Source organism: Amyelois transitella, chromosome 25, assembly GCF_032362555.1.
Source record: "Amyelois transitella isolate CPQ chromosome 25, ilAmyTran1.1, whole genome shotgun sequence".
NCBI lineage: Eukaryota > Metazoa > Arthropoda > Insecta > Lepidoptera > Pyralidae > Amyelois > Amyelois transitella.
The window spans coordinates 998,968-1,022,118 of record NC_083528.1 but is presented as its reverse complement, the minus strand read 5'-3'; the positions used below and the strand labels follow the sequence as shown (position 1 = coordinate 1,022,118).

Sequence of the window (23,151 nt, the reverse complement as noted above, 5' to 3'; positions counted from 1 at the left end):
TTGGTATTATTTGAGTGATTTTTAAATGTTGGTAGCACTGGTTAACTGAAACTTGGCATTCGTAGTCCAGTTAATTATTTAAAAGAAACTTATACGAATAATAATATCGATAGGAAAATTTTCTCTTAAAACTGGTAGGCTTAGTTAACAAAGTGGACGAAGGGACATTTTTTTTTCTAAAAACCTAATGAAACCTTATATATCCTTTTACAGAAATATCGCGACGTTTTTTGCTTTAAGCAGTTTAGTTTTGCGTCAGTTAACGATGCAATCAAATGATAAAAATATATAAACAGAGCCACGTAATGTACGACTTAACAGAGCACGTACGTTTAAATGTTAAAAATTGTATGCATAAAACCTTACCTCCAACCCAAAGGACGAGATACTTCTTATAACTTTAAAAAATAATCTTACACTGTCAACGCTTTATGTCAACAACGCTATGGGAGTGAGTGGAGTCTGACCAGAATTGAGCCGGTATGATGCAAGCGGCTCCTATCCCAGCGTCTCCGACCCAGGTCTTCCCTGATGCTGTGAAGAGGCCAGGGGTCCCTGAAGTTGATGTCGCGCCTAAGGAACAGCAGCAGACTGAGGTCAGTTTGTGAGAGATGTAAACTCGTCTTGAGGTAATCCGAACTACATATGTTCAATCTGTAAGACTAATAAACTTGGGATTCTTCTTCTAGTAAGAATAGGACTTAACTCCATTTCTTTTCCATGGATGCAAATAGTGTCAGGTTGCTAACCCATCGCCTAAAAGATGAATCCCAAGTGTTTTACGACATCCGTGGGAAAGAAATGGAGTGATCCTATTATTTTTTTAGTAAGGAGGAAAGTTAATGTTACCATTATGTTGACGTTATAAAATACAAAAATATTTACCTAAAATTAATAAAAAACCATGTTTCCCGAACATTCGAATTCCAATAATTATTATCGAAATTATTTATTCAAGGCCGTAGCCGAGGTCACCCCGCCGCTCCAAGAGCTGACTTCAGTGGACCGGCTGCTCATCACCAAGCGTCTGAGCGTGAGGAACGTGCTGTTTCTCAAGGGCAAGAGGAACCGTTACTTCGTCAGAACGCCGGATCAGAACCTGCTCTATACCGTCGAAGAGCAAAATAGGTAAGTTTATTATGCTTCTCCGTGCCGTGTGGTTCCCGGCACCAATAAAAAAAAGAATAGGTCCACTCCATCTCGTTCCCATGGATGTCGTAAAGGGCGACTAAGGGATAGGCTTACAAACTTGGGATTCTTCTTTTAGGCGATGGGCTAGCAACCCGTCACTATTTGAATCTCAATTCTATCATTAAGCCAAACAGCTGACCGTGGCCTATCAGTCTTTTGAAGACTGTTGGCTCTGTCTACCCTGTAAGGGATAAAGACGTGATCATATGTATGTATGTTCTCCGAAGACTGTTCATATCTTTTACGTCTCTGAATATAGATACATACATATGGTCACGTCTATATTGTAGGTAGACAGAGCCAACAGTTTAAAAAAGACTGATAGGCCACGTTCAGCTGTTTGACTTAATGATAGAATTGAGATTCAAATAGCACCGATACAATAAAGAATAGGACCACTCCCTTTCTTTCCCATGGATGTCTTAAAATGAGACTAAATGATAGGCTTATAAACTTGGGATTCTTCTTTTAGGCGATGGGCTAGCAACCCGTCACTATTTGAATCTCAATTCTATCATAAAGCCAAATAGCTGAACGTGGCCTATCAGTCTTCAAGACTATTGGCTCAGTCTACCCCCCAAGTCAATACGTGACAATATGTATGTATGTACTCTTCTTCATTTGTAGTTGGTGGGTGGGCTACTTCTGCTACGGGCTACGTCCACTCCAGCTGCGCGTCACCAACAGCGACGGCGCTGAGGTGATGAGGGTCAGCAGACCCTTCGCCTGCACCCCCAGGGTGTTGCCATGTCAGCTGCAAAACATTGAGGTATAAAATTGGTAGAAAATAAGCACTTTCATGAGATGCAAACACGCTAAATGATTCTTGTTTAATTTATGTCAGGTTGATAACAGAAAACAGGGCCGTGTGGTTCTCGGGACCAATACAAACAAAGAATAGGACCACTCCATCTCTTTCCCATGGATGTCGTCAAAAGAGACTAAGAGATAAGCTTATATTATAAACTTGGTATTATTTTTTAGGCGATGGGCTAGCAACCTGCCTCTTCATACATACCTAAAATCACGCCTCTTTCCCGGAGGGGTAGGCAGAGACTACATCTTTCCACTTGCCACGGGCTAGCAACCTGTCTCTTCATACATACCTAAAATCACGCCTCTTTCCCGGAGGGGTAGGCAGAGACTACATCTTTCCACTTGCCACGGGCTAGCAACCTGTCCCTTTTTGAATGTTTAATGACTGTCTCAATTCTCCAGGTGTTCGCCCCGCCAGACCACCTGATCGGGACGGTGGAACAGATATGGACCCCCATCCGGCCGGAGTACGTTGTGAAGGACGCTGAAGGCGCTGACGTTCTTTGGATCCGTGGTGAGTGGAATGAGAATAACATACATACATACATACATATGATCACGTCTTTATCCCTTACGGGGTAGACAGAGCCAACAGTCTTGAAAAGACTGATAGGCCACGTTCAGCTTTTTGGCTTTAAGATAGGATTGAGATTCAAATAGTGACAGGTTGCTAGCCCATCGCCTAAAAGAAGAATCCCAAATTTATAAGCGTATCCCTTAGTCGCCTTTTACGACATCCATGGCAAACAGATGGAGTGGTCCTATTCTTTTTTCTAATGGTGCCCGGGAACCACACAGCACATAACCACCACACGGCATATGACCACTGACGCTCAAATAAATGGTAAATGGCATCATTACCACCATCAGCGGCACATGACCACTGACGCTCAATTAAATGGCAAATGTCGTCATTACCACCATCAGCGGCACATGACCACTGACGCTCAGTTAAATGGTAAATGGCATCATTACCACCATCAGCGGCACATGACCACTGACGCTCAAATAAATGGTAAATGGCGTCATTACCACCATCAGCGGCACATGACCACTGACGTTCAAATAAATGGTAAATGGCGTCATTACCACCATCAGCGGCACATGACCACTGACGCTCAATTAAATGGTAAATGGCGTCATTACCACCATCAGCGGCACATGACCACTGACGTTCAAATAAATGGTAAATGGCGTCATTACCACCATCAGCGGCACATGACCACTGACGCTCAATTAAATGGTAAATGGCGTCATTACCACCATCAGCGGCACATGACCACTGACGCTCAATTAAATGGTAAATGGCGTCATTACCACCATCAGCGGCACATGACCACTGACGCTCAATTCAATGGTAAATGGCGTCATTACCACCATCAGCGGCACTGACGCTCAAATAAATGGCGTCATTACCGCCATCAGCGGCACATGACCACTGACGCTCAAATAAATGGCGTCATTACCACCATCAGGTCCAGTGGTGACCCTCAGCTGCTTCAGGGACGTGCAGTTCCACATCACGAAGCCGGACGGCAGCGCTGCCGGCGCCACCTGCAAGCGCTGGCAGGGTCTGATGCACGCCATGTTCTTTGCGCCGGTCGTTGACAGGTGAATAGATTCTGTCTGCTTCCTCTTACTAAATCACTCTTCTTGACCTCCTGCTAAAACTGCTTAGTGTCCTTATAGTTGTGTTTTACTTCAGGGCACGATGAGAAAAGTTTTTTTTCTGATTGGCCTGGGTCTTGGATGTTTATTTTTGAAAGTATTTATTGTTAAATATAGTATCGTTGAGTTAGTATCTCGTAACACAAGGCTAACTCAATCTGTGTAATTGGTCTCGTATATATTTATTTATTATTTATTTATTTCTTATCTAGTTCCCAGCACGATAGATAACAAGATCACTGTCGTTTTTTTGTGGATCTCATAAAAGGCTACTTCGGGAATGTGCAACCTTTAAATCACATACATACATATACATATATTCACGTCTTTTTTTCATGCGGGGTAGACAGACAGTTTCAAAAAGACTAATTGGCCTACATTGGACTTTTTGGCTTAATGATAGAATTGAGATTTATATAGTGACAAGTTGCTAGCCCATCACCTTAAAGAAGAATCTCATGTTTATAAGCCTTTTACGACATCCATGAAAATGAGAGGGTGTGGTCCTATTCTTTTTTTTATTGGAGCCGGGAACCACACGGCACCTCCACCTTTAAATCTCAATTCCATAATAAGTTATACGAGGCCTTCGAGTCTTGTGTGTTATTTGGCTCTGTCTACTCCGTAAGGGATACGTGTGCTTTCAGATTCGGCGTGGCGTTTGAGCGTGACCTCTCTACGGAACACAAGGCCCTCCTGTTGGCCGCGACCCTTCTTTTTGACTATATGTACTATGATGTGTAACAATATATGGTAATTCTTGTATATTATATGATTTTATTTAAACATGTGTGTCTTGTGGTTCTTGACACTTTAGAATAGGACTATTCCACCACTCTTTTATAAGTCGTATTATGTTGCAGATGTCGTAAAAAGCGACAAAGTGAATTTTTATCTATAAATAAATATTTTTTTTCCATTTTTATTTTTACAAATCATAATTACTCGTAGAATGACCACTGTCGAAATTTACAGGGTTCAAAATATTAATACAAATCAAATTTTTTGTTAATTATATGGACAGACATTTCAAACATCACTAATAATTGGCATATCTTTTGGTTGCACAACATTTGTTGACGTCATATAAATTACTTAAAACTAAATTTACTGCCGCTTCCAAAGCGTCAGTGCAGAAGAAGCGGTAACAAACTGCAACATTTTCTTCAATAACGTCAACTTCACAAATTATCCAAAGTAAGAATAGAAATGTGGACGAGAGAAGTGATCGTAGTCATATCTGCCCTTCTGTCATTCTGATCAAGTTCTAATTTTAAAAGTTTTGCAATAAACGTAAAACCCATGAACATTATGTATAAAAGTTTATTACTTTTAAAAAAATATTGCCCTTAGTTAATGTTTTAACAGTGTATTAAGACCTCATTAACGCGTTATTTAATTAAATAACAATAATAAATGAGAGCGTGTAACTGTAACCTATTTCGCATAAACAGTTTCCTTAAACACAATAGCCGTTTTAATGGCTGCTACGGTCGTAAATCCAAAGAAATAATAAAAATTAACGCGAGCTATAAAAATGAAAAAGACCGATTCCGAATTAAATGCTTTCACAACGATGTTTGTATTCGCTTGAAACATTAATATTAAAATGAGGGGACATATTTCGTTATACTTTAAATGTATTTTTCGCTTTTACATCAAAAACGTCGATTTCCCCTAAAAATTAATGTCCTGCACACACGTGCCACCCCTATTTGCATTGTATCTAAGTTTTTTCGTCTCGGCAGATGTCCGCCAAAGTAAATGGCGCGAAATTTTGACAGAACATGTAATTTTGGCGCACAACAATGACATTTCTCAGAGAATTCGTCGCGCACAGATAAAAAAAGCTTAATATCGGGTATTTTATCAAACCCTTTTGCAAAAGGATTTAATTCAATTATTTGAAAGCGTAAAAAAATCTAATAAAGGGGTGCTTTTTACAGAATTTTGGAAAAATAACATGGGGTAATGTAGGTCACTGGTACGTACTTAGCGAATTAAATTTTTTGTGTTGTTTTTTATGAAATAAAAAATCGGCGCGCGCATGTCACGTGTTGCTATAAAGCAAGGGTTTAAAAATAACAATAGGGTTTTAGAAAATGATTTAGGGTTTTTTCTTTTCAGAATAACGGAATTTTTTATAAGAAAAACAGTGATTTTTAAAAAAATAAAACTGTATTTTTTGTAAGGTCAGAGAGATGTCAAGATGTGATTTCTATATGGTGATTGATTGCATATTGTTTATTTTTTATAGTTTCCAATTGCAGTTTAGAACTCCAGTTGTATCATCATGTTAAGGCTCACGTGGATAGGTACATAGCCACGATATCATTTTAGTCATAAGACTGATTTTGCCCGTCTTGTGTTTTTGCCACCGCGTTGAAACACCGGTTATGCAGTTTTTTTATTGGATTAGAAACTAGAGCACTATATTTAATTAATATTTTTACAGATACTTATGAAAATTTTTTCTAGTAAGTTCTTAAGTACATTCAAACAATTTTTCTCTCTTCTCTTCATCTCATCTTAATGGTATTCTAAGTTTTTAGCGAAAAGTGGAGGTTCGCTTATTTTTTTTTAGCAGTTGTTGCTGCATAAATATTTTTTCTGCGTCTTTCGTTTTAATTTATTCTGCCAAAAGTAATTAACTATATTCACAGGACAAGGTGTAAGAATTAAAGTAAATAAATGTGCAAGAGTTTTCCACTACAATCTTAAATCATTAGTAATACAATATTAATTTACTAAAATCACATGAAATCCCTTTGAACCCAAGTTCAAAATGTTACCGACCGTATCGACAGCATTTTAACCCTGCATGTTGACACGCGACCCTTCTCCGTTGCAATGTTTTGCCATTTTTTTCTAACATTTAACCCATTTTTCAACAATTTCACTGCATTTTCACCCCTAAACAAGTTTGACAGATGCGCTTCACAATACAACCCTCTAACATCGCGATTTTAATGGGTGTCGCATTTTTAATAAAAAAACGATTTTTTGTAAAAAAAAACGTGTTTTTTTTTTGTTAATCTAAAGCCGACAGTTGACGCGAGAATAATCTTTAATTAAGACTATTTTTGTTGTGTGTTCCGAGAGGGTGGTAACTGTGTGATTTATTTATTGAAAATTTTACGGTTTTGTAAACTTGGAGCACTTTGTTTTGATGATTTTCTCATTTTGTAACGTGGCGTTATTAATGATCAAGTTATTAATGTGCGTGTTATAATCATCTAGCTTTTGACGGCAGCATCTACCACGTATAAAACTGTAAAGTAAAAATTTCATGATAGCAGTAGGTACTTTTTTTGGATATTGGTACCTACCGTTTTTCTTCCTTCATTTCTAAAACATTAATAAAATTTCAAGAGAGAAACAGAATATAAGAATTAAAATTGTTAGCGACAAATTAATTAAAAAAAGTTCTTGAATTACATATCAAAATTTCACGCGTTGCTGTGTCAAAAATACGGCTAATTTCGTACCTCTAATTAAACCTTTCGATTATTTGTACCGGATATAACATTCATTTTAGAGAAAAAGATATCCTTGAAAAAATATTATGATAATATTTCTCTTCGTTACTTTTTGATCACATCTTATCGGGGTTTTGTATTAATTAATATTGAATGTACAGACACACTCAATTTAACTGTCTAATTACTTGTATATATATTGATAATCGCAGTTAAAAGGGAAATGGGACATTATAAGTAAAACAAGAAGTATTTGTATATTTAATTTATTGAATACGGTAGAAATGCTCGTAGTAATTAATGGAAAACAAATATAACGAACAGACGGTTCTAGGAACATATACCGACCGCAAGCCATGTGTAGCACGATTTACAAAAAATTGAATGATTAAATGGAAAAAATATTTATTCATGTTGTCATATGTATTGGACAGTCATTGTAAGATCTATAGATTTAAGAATTTTTTGTAATTGAAGAGTTAGATTAGTTAAAATTAGACCAGTCCTTCAAATAATTTCAGTCTAATATTCTTACATATATATTTTTTTTTGTGGTATAAGAAGTTTTTTATGTAAAACAATAATTTTTGTAATTTCAAACCGCACGCAAAATAACTATCGGGCACAGTATGCAAGAGTAATAAAACTATGTTTTAATTCATCGCATCGAATCAATTAAAATCGACAAAGATTTTATAATTCATTTATTTAGAAGTAGATAGGTATAATTCTGATCTAACTAACTCAATTTTGACTAACCTCAATTTTATTATCTAGCCATCAGACATTCATGGAGAATGAACAATACTTAATTCTGGTTTATTGGCTCTGTCTACCCCATTTTGTAAAGTACCTCTTGTTTTTAAGTAAAACGTAAATTTTTAACGATATCTGTCCCACTTAATTGTAACTTATTTGTCTCTAATAATTTAGTATTTATAAATTTTTTTAGTAGGTATTTATGTATTTTCAAACATTGTTTTTTACCGACTCCATAAGACGATGTAACTACTACGATTTCTTTGTTGATGCGGTTTTTTTTTATCTCACAGATGTACTTTTTTCATAAAGTACATACATATGTGTATAATATTTTTTCCATTTTCGGTATCAAAACGGCTGATTTTAGTTTTTATTTTGTTTTCCAGCTTGTTATTGAATAGCGGTACATGTTAATACAACATTTAAATAATATAAATAATATTAAAAACGCAAGGCTACGTCATTTTCGATTTTTTTATAAAAAGTGCTACAAAATGGTGCGGCATAAGGTTGGCTCTCTCCTAAAGCCAGAATATAATTCTCTTTATATAATTTATATATATAAATTTATCTAATGTGAAAATTAATTTTAATGAAATTGCTTTATTTTTTATAATATTTTTATTATTTTGTCTAATAATGTGCTCCTGTTATAATTTATATTATACATTTATGAATTTACTATGGTATTATGGACCGCATTGATTTTCACATTAGCTAAATCTAAAAAAAATAATTTGACTAGAAAAAACACAGTTGTATATAAGTTGACAAAACATGACCGTTCACATTACAGCCGCACTAAATTAATCTTAAAGGTAAAATTATAGTAAAACGACTAGATTACTTTATACAATAAAACTTTGGAATGTTAAACTTACAGAAGACTAGCAAGGAACTTTCGATTAATGGCATTAAAAATTAATCCAAACTTATTAAAAAATAAAATATAAACTAATTTGTCTAATACTTCTCACTATTATCATCGATTAGACATTTTTTTACTATATTACCAGAAATTATACAAAATAAAATATTATTAAACTATTTTATTTATTTCAGGATAACAATAATATAATCACAACTTTAGTTTCCTGAAATAAATATTATAGATAGTATTATTTTTATATTAATTATGTGCCTTAGTTTAAAAATAATATTGGGACAAAAAACCAAATTGTTTACATAAGAACCAACAATTTGCTTTTCTATTTAAAAAAGGTGTCAGTAATTTTTATGCATAAGTATAAATAATTAAAAATTAATTATTATGCAACAAAAACATTATACCCAAACAGCTACAATAGTTTAAATTAATTAATTACAGAAATAGGAACTATTTGAAAAGGAAAAAGTGCGACTGTTGCAAGCTGTTTATTTGCTTTGTACCCGAGTGTATATCTATCTGTTGCGCCATCTACCCTTAACCATAATTTGTACTGTTTTATTATTTGTTACCAATCACCGCTAAAATACATTGGTTATATTTGTACTATTAGTTTGTTATATATCTTTGGTCTCGTTCACTCAAGGTACAAGGCGATCGTGGAAAAAATTCTGAACACAATATTGATACATTTTCACTACATTCAATTTGGACGACTCTTGACCACTATGTACTTTCTTATATAGTAAAAATTCGGCGTGAACTCCCGTATTGTGTATCGAAAACGCCCCCCTCCGTCTGAAAATACACAATGGCCCCCCGATCGTCACCACGCGTACATTTTTTATTAATTTTGTTATTATTTAAAACGTTATTAATATAATTTGTTGTATTGCGCAAGAGTGGTTCGGCTATGCAGCTAGTTTGTTTCGGCTTCAGAGGAAGACTGAGAAGGAAGGTTGTCTATTGTTTCTACATTTTCAATTTCAACATAATCGGAAGTACTTTTAGGAACTACAATTGTAACATCAATTTGTCAATCATTAAAATTTACTTCATCGCCTTTTTTTTCTACACTCATATCTTTGTTCACCTAAATGTTGGAATGGAGTAAATTATCAGTAATTTTGGACAGTTACAGCATTACCCTGACTCCATCACTATATTATTATCAAAATCAGGTGCATGCCTTGCTTCTGCTCGCTGCAGAGCCGACCCCCCCTCGCCTCTAGTTTACTTTAAATTACAACTTACGTACATACATAGGAACTTTGTTTAGAAGCTGCATGGTTTATACAAGCTAACCTCCACACTGACTACCGAATAATGAATTATTCAAACAAATCGTTACTCCATCAAATTAGTCTTGATTATCAAGATAATAATTAACCCGGTGCCCTGTTCCTCTCTATTGTGTATTGAGGTAGATCTTCAGTCTTCGACAATGGTGTTACATGAAAGAGTTCAACACTCTAAATAAATTGCTTTCGATTGACCGGTAAAAGTTTAAATTCAAAAATATTGTGTAACTTCTCTTACAACTATATAACTTATTGGACGCTTCGCATTAGAGAGGAGCAGGGCTGTAACACCCGCTGTAACATATATGTTATAGATTACAATAGAAATAAGTGAAATGAAAGGCTCGGCCGAATGCGGAGCCGAGCTGAGCTCGGCCCCAAACAAGACCCGTATAAGACTGATGTGTGACACAACAAAATCCACTCTGACCGAGCCCCTAACACCACGTATCTAATCAAATTTAATACTAAAATTACGTTTAATGTTGATCACTGCCCAATAGTACGTATCTTTGTGCTTTAAGTCACTCGTAGACAACAATAAATAGTCGAGTAGCTAACATGAACGCGGTATATTTGTACTTTGTAACTCCAAAATATAATTTATACAATAACAGCTAATATAAAACCTAACGTTGTGAGGTAGAGCGGTTGTCGTAGTACACTAGGTGGAGCGGCGCTCGCTCGCTCGTATGCTCGCCCGTGTACGCTGTGGGTCGCTGCTCGGCGACTCCGCCCGGCTGTCACTGCCACCGAGGCGCGCTCAGTGATCAACATCGACCGGTACTACGACGCTATCGCGGCGCACGCGCCGATTACATACGATAAATAATAATAATTTATGCCTAGGGTGTATTTCTTCTCCCGATCGAAATCGACGTTTCAAAAACTCGTCTCGGACCGACCGACGGAACATCGAGGAGATAATAATAAATAATCGAATTTATAAGCGGCAACGTTTCATATATCACCCGTTTAATATAATTCTCAATATATGAAGTTAGACTCTGACAAAAAAAAAGCCGGGGCCGCCACGCGGTGAGGCGCTCGAGCGGGCGGCCGGAACGACTTCTCCGATTATATAATTACGTCTCATAATATTTTTCAGCAATCGCTTGAAGGCACACAGCGTTAAATGTAGTTAGTACAGTTCAGCGATCGTAAGCGCGCGCGCGCGGCGATGGGATCTCCGGCCGCGAGCGCGCGCGTGCGTCGGTCTGGTCGCGGCGGCGCGGCTAGGCCGGCGTCAGCGTCAGCGTCACCGTGGCGCGGCGCGTGGCGCGGCGCCGCACCGGCAGGAACACCAGCGCCGGCACCAGGCTCAGCGCGCCGCCCGCCTCCTCCACCACGAACGGCTGCATCGTGAGCGGCGCCTGCGGGGCGCGCGGCACCGCCAGCAGCGCGCCCGCGCCGCCGTGCGCCGCGCGCAGGTGCGCCTCCAGCGCCGCGAACCCCTCCGCGCGGAACTCGCACCGCGAGCACGAGTACTGCGCGTCCTCCGCCTCGCCCACGTCGCCGGCCTCGCTCGCGCCCTCGCCGCCCTCCTGCTCGCCGACACTGGCTTCGGTATTATTCTCTATCGGCTCGTTGGCTTGCTGCTGGGCGTGCGCGCGTTCGTGTGCGAATAGGAATGCGAGGACATCCGTCGTGAATGGACAGTAGGAACACGCGTATGGCTTGTCCCTGGCGAGCAGGTCGAGCGGCCGCGGGGGAGGGGGAGGAGGTCGGGCTGGCGGCGCGTGCTCGGCGAGCAGGTGCGCGCGCAGAGCCCGCGGCCCTCGAAACCGCCGCGCGCACAGCGGACACGGCTCGGCGGGCGCGGCGTTCGCCGGCGCCGGGGGCGCGGGGATGCCGTGAGTGTTATGTTTGTGCACGCGCAAGAAGTATTTGCTACAGAGCTCCTTGTGACAGATGTCGCAGGTGACTCCGCCCAGCTGCGTGCCGCTCTCCAGCGAGATCCCGTGCATGCGTTGCATGTGCGTTCGCATGAAGTATTTGTTGCACAACTCCTTATTGCAGATCTCGCAAAAGCTGGAACCGGACGATGAGGAGGCGCGACGTTCATCAGGCGGTGGAGGAGAGGAGCTAGGAGGCCGCGGGCCGGCGTCCATGGGCTCGTCGACGAGGCGCTCCGCTGCGAGCTCGTTGAGCTGCGAGATCATCGTTTGCAGTTTCCGCAGCTCCTCGCTGGCCGAGCCCGGTGACGCGACTCCCCGCTCCTCCACTATTAAGTTCAACGGACTCGTCTGTCCGTCTCGCAGCGCCGCCTCGAAGTCTTCTTCGCATTCTCGTTTTACTTCAGCCATCTCCTCAGAGTCGAAAGGGGGAGGTAACGAATGTGACCGCGGAGGAGTATCGGGCGGCGGAGCTGGTAATGCGGGCGGTGTGGTGAGAGGTGTAGTCATCGGCGTGGTGATAGGCGTGGCGAGCGTCATGGGCGGTGTGACGGCGCTAGGAGACAGCTCCGCAGCGGGCGAGCGGTGTGCCGGGACGCCGTGCCGCCGCTCCCGGTGCGTGCGTAGAAAATATTTATTACAATACTCCTTGCAACAAATCTCGCAGAACGCTTCAGGGTTCACGACGCCGAGTCTCCGTAACGCATCCGGTTGGAATCCCGCCTCCCGTGCTCGTCTCGCCGAGTCTGGTGAGAGACGACGCGGCGTCCCCCCGGACTCTTCATCGGATGCTCTTCTCGGGGGGGAGGGCTGCGCGGGCGGCGGTGGGGCCGGTTGTGGTTCGCCGCCGTCGTAGATGCCGTGTTTGTTCGCGCGATGTGTTTTGAGGAAGTATTTGTTGCAGAACTCTTTGCAGCAGAGGTCGCAGTAGGCCTCGGGGTTGAAGATTCGCGGGGGTTCGTGGCGGGGTAGGAGCCTGAAGGCGGCGAGGGGATCGAAGGTTGGCAGGGTGAGTTCCCCGAACGCGAGCGCGCTCTTGTAGATGTCAGCCATCTTGGCGTGGAGATCGAGGGGCGGGGGCGGCAGGGGTTGCGGGGCGCGGGAGGGCGCGGCCTGCTTCCGCCGCTTGCGCCCGGGGCTGCCGCCGCCGCTGTCCAGGTCGAGCTCGCGCTTGACCGCCGGCGCCACCGACATCGCGTCACCGCCGCATCTGGAATTGAGAAACAATGACGTTAGCTGACACATTTTCAAGAGAAATTAGTGGGTAGGGTCCATAATCAGTGGGTAGGAAGTACTTTGACAGGCGTGATGTTGACGGTCCACTCGAGTAAGGACCCACTGTTAAAACTGTTACAAAGACCAGACGCTCTTCGCTCCTTATTTATCCACTTCTGATCATGGTCATGGGCAGATCCCAACCTCTGCTCCAAGGAGGACGCTACCAGGGATGGAATATATACAGAATAGTAGATAATTACAAAACTCCTTGCCAACGCTTGTTGAACGAAGGGATAATATGCTTTTGAAAATCTCCAATAAAAAAGCATAATGTTGTCTTCAGAAACTTGTTTTTCTTTTAAATATGTTGATAGTGCCGCTATTGTTTTTCCGCCTTCTATGTAAGATATAATTAGCTCTTGTCTAGAACATTTAAAAGTAGACATTTTATAATAAAAAAATTGCCGGACTTTGCGAAACGTAAACTGAATTTGTAATGAAGACATATTTTTTTTACTTTTATTTTTATACTATTTAGTACCGTGTGAATTATTTCAAATATCTATTTTCTCAAAGGAAATGAAACCAAAAATTATCAAATTTAATAAATTCAATTGATAAATACGAGTCTTATCAATGCTTTGTATGTATAATACCTACAAAGCATTGATAAGACTCGTCAACCAATTAAACCGCAACTGTTGATTTTGTTCCCACGAAGAGTACCTACCTACTTTGTAGATATTTTTAATTTTCTTCGTAAGTAGCAGGAAGTAGCAGCTAATTTTTATATATGTTTTAAACAAGTATTAGTACTTTAATTTAATAATATTTTAAAAGCGTGGGCACACGTGGGCAAAATCACATATTTGGGTTTGGTATCGATCTAGTAACACCCCCTGCTATTTATTTTTTCAATATTTTCAACTAGCGACCCGCCCTGGCATCGCACGGGTGCAAAATTATAAATGTTATTATACATAAAAACCTTCATCTTGAATCACTCTACCTGTTACAAAAAACCGCATCAAAATCCGTTGCGTAATTTTAAAGATTTAAGCATACAGACAAACAGACTAAAATAGCGACTTTGTTTTATACTATGTAGTGATGTACAGAATTGACCCTTCCACAGATTTATTATATGTATAGATTATACTGACTTCGAAGCACACAAAGTGCAGAATGGAGTCTAAGAAATTTATTATAATAATATAAATTAACATGCTTAAAAATTTAAGTTGTGTAATAACAGACTCATTTTTTTACTTCACATCTGAGTGTATTGTTTTAAACTAATAATAGTTATCACGTCTATATCCCTTGCGGAGTAGACAGTGACAAAAGTCTTGAAAAGACTGAAAGGCCACGTTCAACTGCTTGGCTAAATGATAGAATTCAGATTCAAATAGTGGCAGGTTGCTAGCCCATCGCGTAAAAGACTCCCAAATTTATAAGCCGATCCCTTAATCGCCTTTTACGTGTTATATTACCTGTAGTAGGTATGTAAAAAATTGCAGGAGAACATTCGGCTAAGCTTACTTCCACTACTATTAAACTACTTATCTACTAATAAAACCTAAAACTTATTTAAATTATACTTCGTTTATTAATAAGTTATTTTTTTTATAATTGTTATTAATTTTATCATTAATAAAAATTATTACTATCATTATCGACTTTAAAGTGTAAAAGATAATACCATGTGTCATTTAAACTTTATCGTATGTCAAACAATAATGTTTTTTTTTTTATTTTCATAGGAAGACCAACAGCTGTACAAGTTACAAATTAATAAAAAACATTTTAGCCAATCACAGGTCCTCACCGATAGAGACACAATATATTAACAGATTAACATAAACATAAGAAAATGAAAAAGCACCTGTTAGGATCCTGATTATTATGCTGAGTGTCCTTCATTTGTGATTCAATCACTGGAATAAAACAATGACCACATCTCACACGTCAAAACATTTCACAAAAAAAAAAATACGACGACTGACATTTTCGAACTCGAAGGCGCGTGTCAAAAATGCGCGCACGCGGCCAAACAGTATGTTTTTAACTAAAAATGTGTTTTTATTTTTTGGGTAAAATGGCAAAAATTGTGTTCCCCACCCCTACGCCCTTCGACATGGGGTCGGTGCATTGGGATTAGGGCGGGTTTACATGGTGCTGGTTTTACAAAGTTATCACACAATTATTATATGGACTATGCCCGAAATACGGGCCAAATTACCTACACAGTATGAGTTAGCCTTGAAGTAAGTCGAAACTTGTGTTGCGAGATACTAACTCAACGATACTTTATTTTATAATAAAAACTTATATAGATATATATCCAAAATCAAAAATAGTAAGTAGTTTTTTTTTTTATTTTATTTTTATAAATTGGTGCATATAATTCACGAGTAAAAATATAATACAAGTGACTAGAGCGAAGACTGTTCAATACTATTTGAAATTTATTAATTATCTTCTTGTGTTTTGTACGTATAAATACCAAATAAACTTTCTTTTTTAACTAAGACAGAATATAGTTGTATGAAAATATTTTCTTTCCAAGTTCTTTTCATAGAAAATCTTTAGTAAGAGAATTACGCCTAACACAAAAAACACGTACCGCTGGTCGTCTTGTTCAAAACACATTGAAACAAAATCTTCACATTAAGATACAAGAAGTACAGATGTAATCATTACTTGTTAAAATAAATGATTTCTCTTCTGTTTTTCATCACAATTAAATACAATTAAGTAATCTGATACTCTGCTCCATGTGAGCCCAGCATAATATCAAATAATGCACATTGCTTTCCGAAAATTTGGAAACTATCACGAGGGCGCCACAGCAAATACACCTGTCCCGCTCTAACACCAATCCATTTGACCCTAGTGTCATCTTCCGTCCCTTTCCAGCCCCCTTATAATTGTCATTATGAGTAATGGCACAATAAATTTTAGTTTAGAAACTTTTTGTTTTTTGAACTTACGCCTCTTAGCTTGTAAAAGCTATTGTTGTTTATAAGATGTGTAAGTGTAAAAATTAAAAGTTCCACAGTAGGGCACGCGTCAATTCATGCTTGTTTTGGAATTTAACCGATTTTAAGAACAAAAAAACTATGGTCAGCTTCGTAGATTAAGTGTTAAAACACCAATACAGTTCAGTAGAGAATTTGGGCAAGTGATGATAATTTTAGATGAGGTTCATTCATTCATATAATCACGTCGATATCCCTTGCGGGGTAGACAGAGTCAGCAGTCTTGAAAGACTGATAGGCCACGTTCAGTTGTTAGGCTTAAGATAAGGTTTTCAGAATATGCATAACTTAATAGAAAATAATTGACTTAGCCAATAGAAACGATGCGAAGCTCAAAGAAAAAAAATTGATAATTAGTCAATAATCTGATTTTTTTTCCAGAAAGTCACTCAGACTAATGACGAAAAACTATTATTTTTTCATATTTTTTTTTTAATGCTAAGTGCCAAGGTACCTATAATTCACAGTTTTATTTCCACTTCAATTTGACTTCAATAAGTCACGTCGATGCTGACTGCCAGTATTTCATCGTACCATCGACAATTAAAAAGTATGAGCGAACTTTTGGTATTTTTATTTGGCATAAACAACCGCGGCCCGGGGCGGCATTTTCATCAGACTTTTTTTTTCCTTCGAAATTGAAAAGTTTTATATTAAAAAGTGGAAAAAAACAACTTTAATTACTTGGGCCGACATCAATTCTGCTTATTAAACTGTTATTATAATTTAAGATGACCTAACTTAATTTCAAATCTACCTTTGCGAATTTGGGGTGCGGGTTTTTTTTTATTTTAAATTTTTATAGGAGTTTTTAATTTGTTTCTAGGGTCGGCGAGGAAAAGTGTGATGGTACTCGTATTAAGGCTCTGTAATACATTTGACACAAATTATGAAACGTTACATTTGAAACAAATTATGAAACGTTGTAATAATTGAATTTAATTTGTTTTATGAAATTATCGTGTACTTTTTTATGATGCCGTATTGCTCGTATCTAACATACATACATATAATTACGTCGTTACAGGGTAGACAGAGCCAACAGTCTTGAAAAGACTGACAGGCACGTTCAGCTGTTTGGCTTAATGATATAATTGAGATTAAAATAGTGACACGGTAGCTACCCCATCGCCTTAAAGAAGAATCCCAAGTTTATAAACCAATCCCTTCAATTCGCCTTTTGCCACATTCATCCCAAGTCGCCTTTTGCGAAATCCATGGGAACGAGATGGGGTCTTATTCTTTCATCTAACATTTTGCAAAAAATATGTATGATGAAAGTCATCAATCAAAGAGCACTTTTATTCGGTAATTTTGTAAAATAAAACGGAGAAAGGCGACTAAAGGATAAAAAAATTATACCCTCTTTTTGATCAGTAATTTTTTTTCAATATGTAGCCTATTTAAATAAAGCCATGACAGAAACCGGACGAGCAGACCGTGGCATGTACAAAGGTTTAGTCTCTGCCTACCCCTCCGACATAAGGCCTGTTTTATGCCCTGCGGTAGATTTTCTATCACTAATAAAGAAAATTAGACAATAAGTTTGGCCATAACTTCTGATTGGCCGAAACTATTAGAGAAAATTAAGAATTAGTGTTGCCACCTCTGGTATCCAATTGACCCAATTATTTTATTTCGTTTGGTGGGTGACTTGACGCTTAGAGAACCCACACGTGGGATATAATAAACATATTTATTTTTCAAACAATTTATTCAATATAGTAAGATACAAACAAAGTTGGTGCCTAAGGGATACGCTTATAAACTTGGGATTCCTTTTTTAGGCGATGGGCTGTCACTATTTGAGTCTCAATTCTATCATTAAACTAAATTGGTGGCCATTCGTGCTTTAAGAGACTGTTGGCTCTGTCTATCCCGCTAGGGATATAGAAGTGATTATATGTGTGTCCTTTTACGACATCCATGAGAGGATTAATATGGAGAGGTTCTGTTCTGAAGTGGCTGAAACCACATAGCAGGTAGGTTACCACATACCTTTGTATAGATGATAAGTAGGTGTGGTTCTCCGCATTAGAATGGGACCACTTTCACTTACGATGGATGTCGTAAAAGGCGACTAAGGTGTCGTAAAAAGTGAACTTATCGAATTTGCATCCTTGCAAAAAAAAAACCAGCTTTAACACAACCTCCCTAAAACAAAGCGATCAACACCATAAAATTCTGAATTTTTCAAGTTGCCCGCTATATTTTTACAGCAGTCGTTAAGTTTGAAATATCGGGGGGTGGCGGGTGGGGGTGTTGGGCAAATAAAATAAAAATAAAGGCCGATTACTCCCGACATTTTATAATGGCCGCCGAAATGACATGCGGGCGCCGCCGAGCCGACGCGAGCCGTGGAGTCGCCTTGCGCAAAATAAAATTAAATGTCGCGACCTTGATATAGATTTTATTTTGGGTTTGATGGATTGTTTTTGATTTTTTTTTTATGATTGGTTTTTTTGTTATGTTTAGGTAATTTTCACTGTCATAAGTTTTTAAAAGGTTCCATGTTCTGATCTCGTTGATGTCGTAAGAGATGATAAAAAGAGTTTTTGACTTAGAACAACAATATCTACAAAATTGATTTAAAACGTTACGTCAGTCAAACGTTCATGTAGGTAGGTACATGAATTAACTATTTCCAGATCGTGGTTATAGGCGAGCCCCGGGTTCCTTATGTTCTTTTTTTAATTTTAATCTATTAATATAAAAAATAAATAAAAAAAACAAATTTGACATTCTTTTTTTTTTAAATTATATGGTATTGGCATAAAAGTATCTAGGTCAAAGATAAAACATGTCTATTATATTACTACGTACGTAATTTTCCTCATAGGAAACGAAAATTATACAAGTTTGTGTAAATTATGATGTCCATAATTCAATGACTGTAAATACATATATCCTTTCTCTATTTTACTTTTGATATAATTAGCAACCCGCCCCGTCTTCGCATGTGTAGCATTCACACATATAAACCTTCATCTTGAATTACTCTATCCTTTTGTTCAGTTCTGTAGTTTTAAAGGCCTAAACATACATACATTTGACGGCCTCTTAGGCGCAGCGGTAGTACGCCTGTCTGTGACATCGGAAGTCCCGGGTTCGAATCCCGGCCAGGGCGTGATGAGAAAAGAACTTTTTCTGATTGGCCTGGGGTTTGGATGTTTATCTATATAAGTATTTATAATAAAATATAGTATCGTTGAGTTAGTATCTCGTAACTTAAGTCTCGAACTTACTTCGAGGCTAACTAAATCTGTGTAATTAGTCCCCAAAATCACAAAGAAAATCCTAAATTCATCTCTCCTCTCACGGGTCTACTGGAAGAGATTTCTTTGAAATAAGTAGCACCTTTGTACTAGAGTTACTGTAATAAATGCTTCTATATATAATGTTGTGAACATAAATAAATAATAGTGTACATTTAATCTGGCACCTTTTACTCATTCATTTAATTTATTACAGCTATGACTAACTCCTATTCTCATAATTATATATTATATTCGTAAGGTATTCTATGCGTCATTAAAAAATATATTTGACGTAAACAATAAACAAGTGCGTTTGTAAATAATCGCTCTGTATATTATTTTAAGGAAAACGAGGGTAAATGACGAATAAGTTAATGAAAATAATATTCATAACGAATAAACAAATACACTGACGTGTAAATTGTGCTGAATCCCCTTTTTTTACTTATTATCCCGTTCCATTGTGCTAATTATCCCGCAGATAATTAGCATAATGTACACGTCAATCCGTAAGTGACGACTTAGGGAAAAGGGTAATGAGCCAAGTTGGGAATGGGTTGGGTTACTGTTAACATAAGTTTATAGTTTAAAAAAAACCTAGTAAATAGATTTATAATTATATTAAATATGTATAGTAAAAATTTCAAAATTGACAGCTTAGTTTAAATACCGCGTGATTCGCGGCACCAATACAAAAAAGAGTAGGACCACTTCATATCTTTCCCATGGATGTCGTAAAATGCGAGTAAGGGATAGGCTTACAAACTTGGGATTCTTTTCTTAGAGCAACCTGTCACTATTTGTATCACAATTCTATCATTAAGCCAAATAGCTGAACGTGGCCTGTCAGTATGTGTGTATGTTTGTAGTTTAAATTTAAATAAATATAATTAATTTTTTTTTAATATAAGTCTACTCCATTCCTCCCTCATCACTCATGTCACCGCGTATTTATATTCAATCAGTCGCGGGGCGGGATTCGAACCCGCGACCCGCCAGGTGCCCCGTTGATGGATTTTCAATTTTATAATTGACATCACCCTTATTCTAATACTGCACACTCAGAATTTTTCGAGATTCATCGCTGACAGAAGAATTTTAATTATATTTTGTTGACTTCAAATATCAAGGTATAGTTTAAGGGCAAATTAAAAAAAAAATTATGATACAGTTTGAGGTTAGCCCGAAGTATGTCAGACTTCTTTTATTTATTTATTTCTTAATCTTGTACCGTGTGGTTCCCGGCACCAATAGGAGAAAAAGAATAGGACCACTCCATCTCTTTCCCATGGATGTCGTAAAAAGCGTCTAAGATAAGGCCTATAAACTTAGAATTATTCTTTTAGGCGATGGGCTAGCAAGCAAAGTCAAGCTTAAACCAAACAGCTGAACGTGGCCTTTCAGTCTTTTCAAGACTGTTGGCTCTGTCTACCCCGCAAGGGATATAGACGTGTCTTAATGTTATGTTTATGCTATATGTATGTAAGTATGTTCTTTAAAAACTACCAAAGAAAAGGCGAAGGAATTTGTATTTATTAGTTTTGTTTAAAAAAACTTCTCCGCCCTTATGGAAAAAGTTTAGGGAGTAAAAAGGGGTAAAGGAACGGAGTGCTTATAGTGGAGCTTGGTAGACGAATCGGTAAGGTGGTATAATTCAATTCAAAGTCCTACTAATACTATATAATTACATAATATATCTATACTAGTATTATAAAACTGAAGAGTTTGTTTGTTTGAACGCGCTAATCTCAGGAACTACTGGTTCGAATTGAAAAATTCTTTTTGTGTTGAATAGACCATTTATCGAGGAAGGCTATAGGCTAAATAACATCACGCTGCAACTACGAGTATTAGGGGCCAAGAAATAATGGAAAATGTGAAAAAAAGGGGAAAATTGTTCTCCCTTGAGCTTAGCTTCAATGATGCCTAAAATGACTATTCCACGCGGACGGGGTCGCGGGCACAGCTAGTACTATATAATTTATAAGTTTACGATTCTTGTTTCAGACGATGGTCTAGCAAGCAACCTGTCGCTATCTCTAAATCTAACCAATAAGTGGCCTTCAAATCTTGTTTAGATCGGCTCTTTCTATCCTGTAAGGAATTAAGACAACATGGGTTTTATTTAAATGAATTTAAATAAAAAGAACACATTTTAATGAAAAGATAGAAAGATGAATATTAAGAATAAAGTGTTTTGAACAAATAAAGCAAAAAGTAATCGTTAAAACAATTTAAAAAATTAACAGAGGAAAGAGATGAATGGAGCACGCTCCACTTAACTCCACTGACAAGAGTTAGCTTATAAATTTAAGAAGAAGGGTACTGATTTAAATAAATCAATAACCCCGTTATTCCCCAAGAAACAAAAACAAGGAAATATAAAGTTGTACATACATATACAATCAAGATTACATCCGCCACGGGATAGGTAGAGCCAACATTCTCGAAAAGACTGACGTTCGCTGTATGTAGTATAGTTGTGGCAGATCTTCCTAGCCTGGTCGAGGATCTTCCCTTTGGTGGCGGTCGAGCTGAATCATCGCTCCCGCTACTTAGTAAAAATCCTACTAATATTATACATGCAAAAGTTTGTGAGTATGTCAGGATGTCAGAATGTATGTTTGTTACTCTTTCACGCAAAAACTAATGAACCGATTACAATGTTTGTATGGTAGGTATGTAGGTAGCTGAAGACCCAGAATAACATATAGGCTACTTTTTATCCCGAAGTTCCCGCGGGATTGATTCCACGCGGACGAAGTCGCGGGCGGCCTCTAATAAAACAATATTCCCAGTCCAACTGAAAACTCCAGACTTTTGTACAAAATAACACAGCCTTTTAATATTTACTCCGTGATTCCAAGTCGGGATTTTATTAAATATTTTCCCTCAAGGCTCTTTCAAACATTTTAGTGAAATATTGTTATATATCACAGAGCGTCGATGGTCGAATCGGTAAGTTAAAATGTCCAATACTTTTGCCGCGTAAAAACTCGCCAGTTATCCTACTTCCTACTAATATTACAAATGTGAAAGTTTGTGAGTATGTCAGAATGTCAGTATGGATGTTTGTTACACTTTCACGCAAAAACTACTGAACCGATTACGATGAAATTTGGTATGTAGGTAGCTGAAGACCCAGAATAACACGTAGGCTACTGTTTATCCCGGAGTTCCCGCGGGAGTGATTCCACGCGGACGAAGTCGCGGGCGGCCGCTAGTATATACATACATATGTACAGTTTCAATTTACTGATATCGCATTATCTTTAAACTCAACAGCGGTAGATATAAAAATTTGGACTGCGATCGATACCGCCGCGTATGAGCGATATAAATTATACAACATTGCCAACATACACGACTGATTCCGTAAAATATTATACTTTTTGTTAGCATCGATGGCTTTTGTGAACATTTATTGACGAGTGGTTAAAGTATCAGACTCGTAATCGTAAGGGACTAAGTTAAAATCACACTTATACCAATGACCTTTTTCTAAGTAAGTATTCTTCGTCTTGTCGATAAATTAAACATACATTTTTAATCTCAATCTTTAAGTCACACATTTGACCTGTGACTATATAGTCTGTCCATCCAGACTTAATATGAGTGTATGTATTTCCTTTATTAA

General features: G+C 38.1%; 2 protein-coding genes across 2 annotated transcripts in view; one reads left to right on the top strand and one right to left on the bottom strand.

Annotated features, from left to right (window-relative positions):
- The first annotated feature begins 482 nt into the window (after positions 1-482).
- Positions 483-4,419, top strand: LOC106142751 (phospholipid scramblase 2). Its single transcript, XM_060951445.1, has 6 exons — positions 483-596; positions 959-1,128; positions 1,819-1,960; positions 2,410-2,521; positions 3,483-3,618; positions 4,323-4,419. Exons 1-6 carry the CDS (start codon positions 483-485, stop codon positions 4,417-4,419), a joined length of 771 nt encoding a protein of 256 aa, XP_060807428.1.
- A 6,916-nt stretch (positions 4,420-11,335) lies between these two features.
- The window catches only part of LOC106142768 (zinc finger protein 579), a 44,050-nt gene continuing 32,234 nt past the window's right edge, over positions 11,336-23,151 (bottom strand). Inside the window, exon 2 of the mRNA XM_060951629.1 lies at positions 11,336-13,208. Within this exon, the coding sequence (XP_060807612.1) occupies positions 11,339-13,192 (1,854 nt within the window). The 5' untranslated portion in view covers positions 13,193-13,208 and the 3' untranslated portion in view covers positions 11,336-11,338. The remainder of the gene's footprint in view (positions 13,209-23,151) is intronic.

What these genes read in the sequence shown, in the direction of transcription:
- LOC106142751 (XM_060951445.1), top strand. Translation starts at nt 483, where the DNA reads ATGATGCAAGCGGCTCCTATCCCAGCGTCTCCGACCCAGGTCTTCCCT. An exon ending in AGGAACAGCAGCAGACTGAG is followed by an intron (nt 597 to 958) that starts GTCAGTTTGTGA and finishes TATTTATTCAAG; the next exon opens with GCCGTAGCCGAGGTCACCCC. An exon ending in ACCGTCGAAGAGCAAAATAG is followed by an intron (nt 1,129 to 1,818) that starts GTAAGTTTATTA and finishes CTTCATTTGTAG; the next exon opens with TTGGTGGGTGGGCTACTTCT.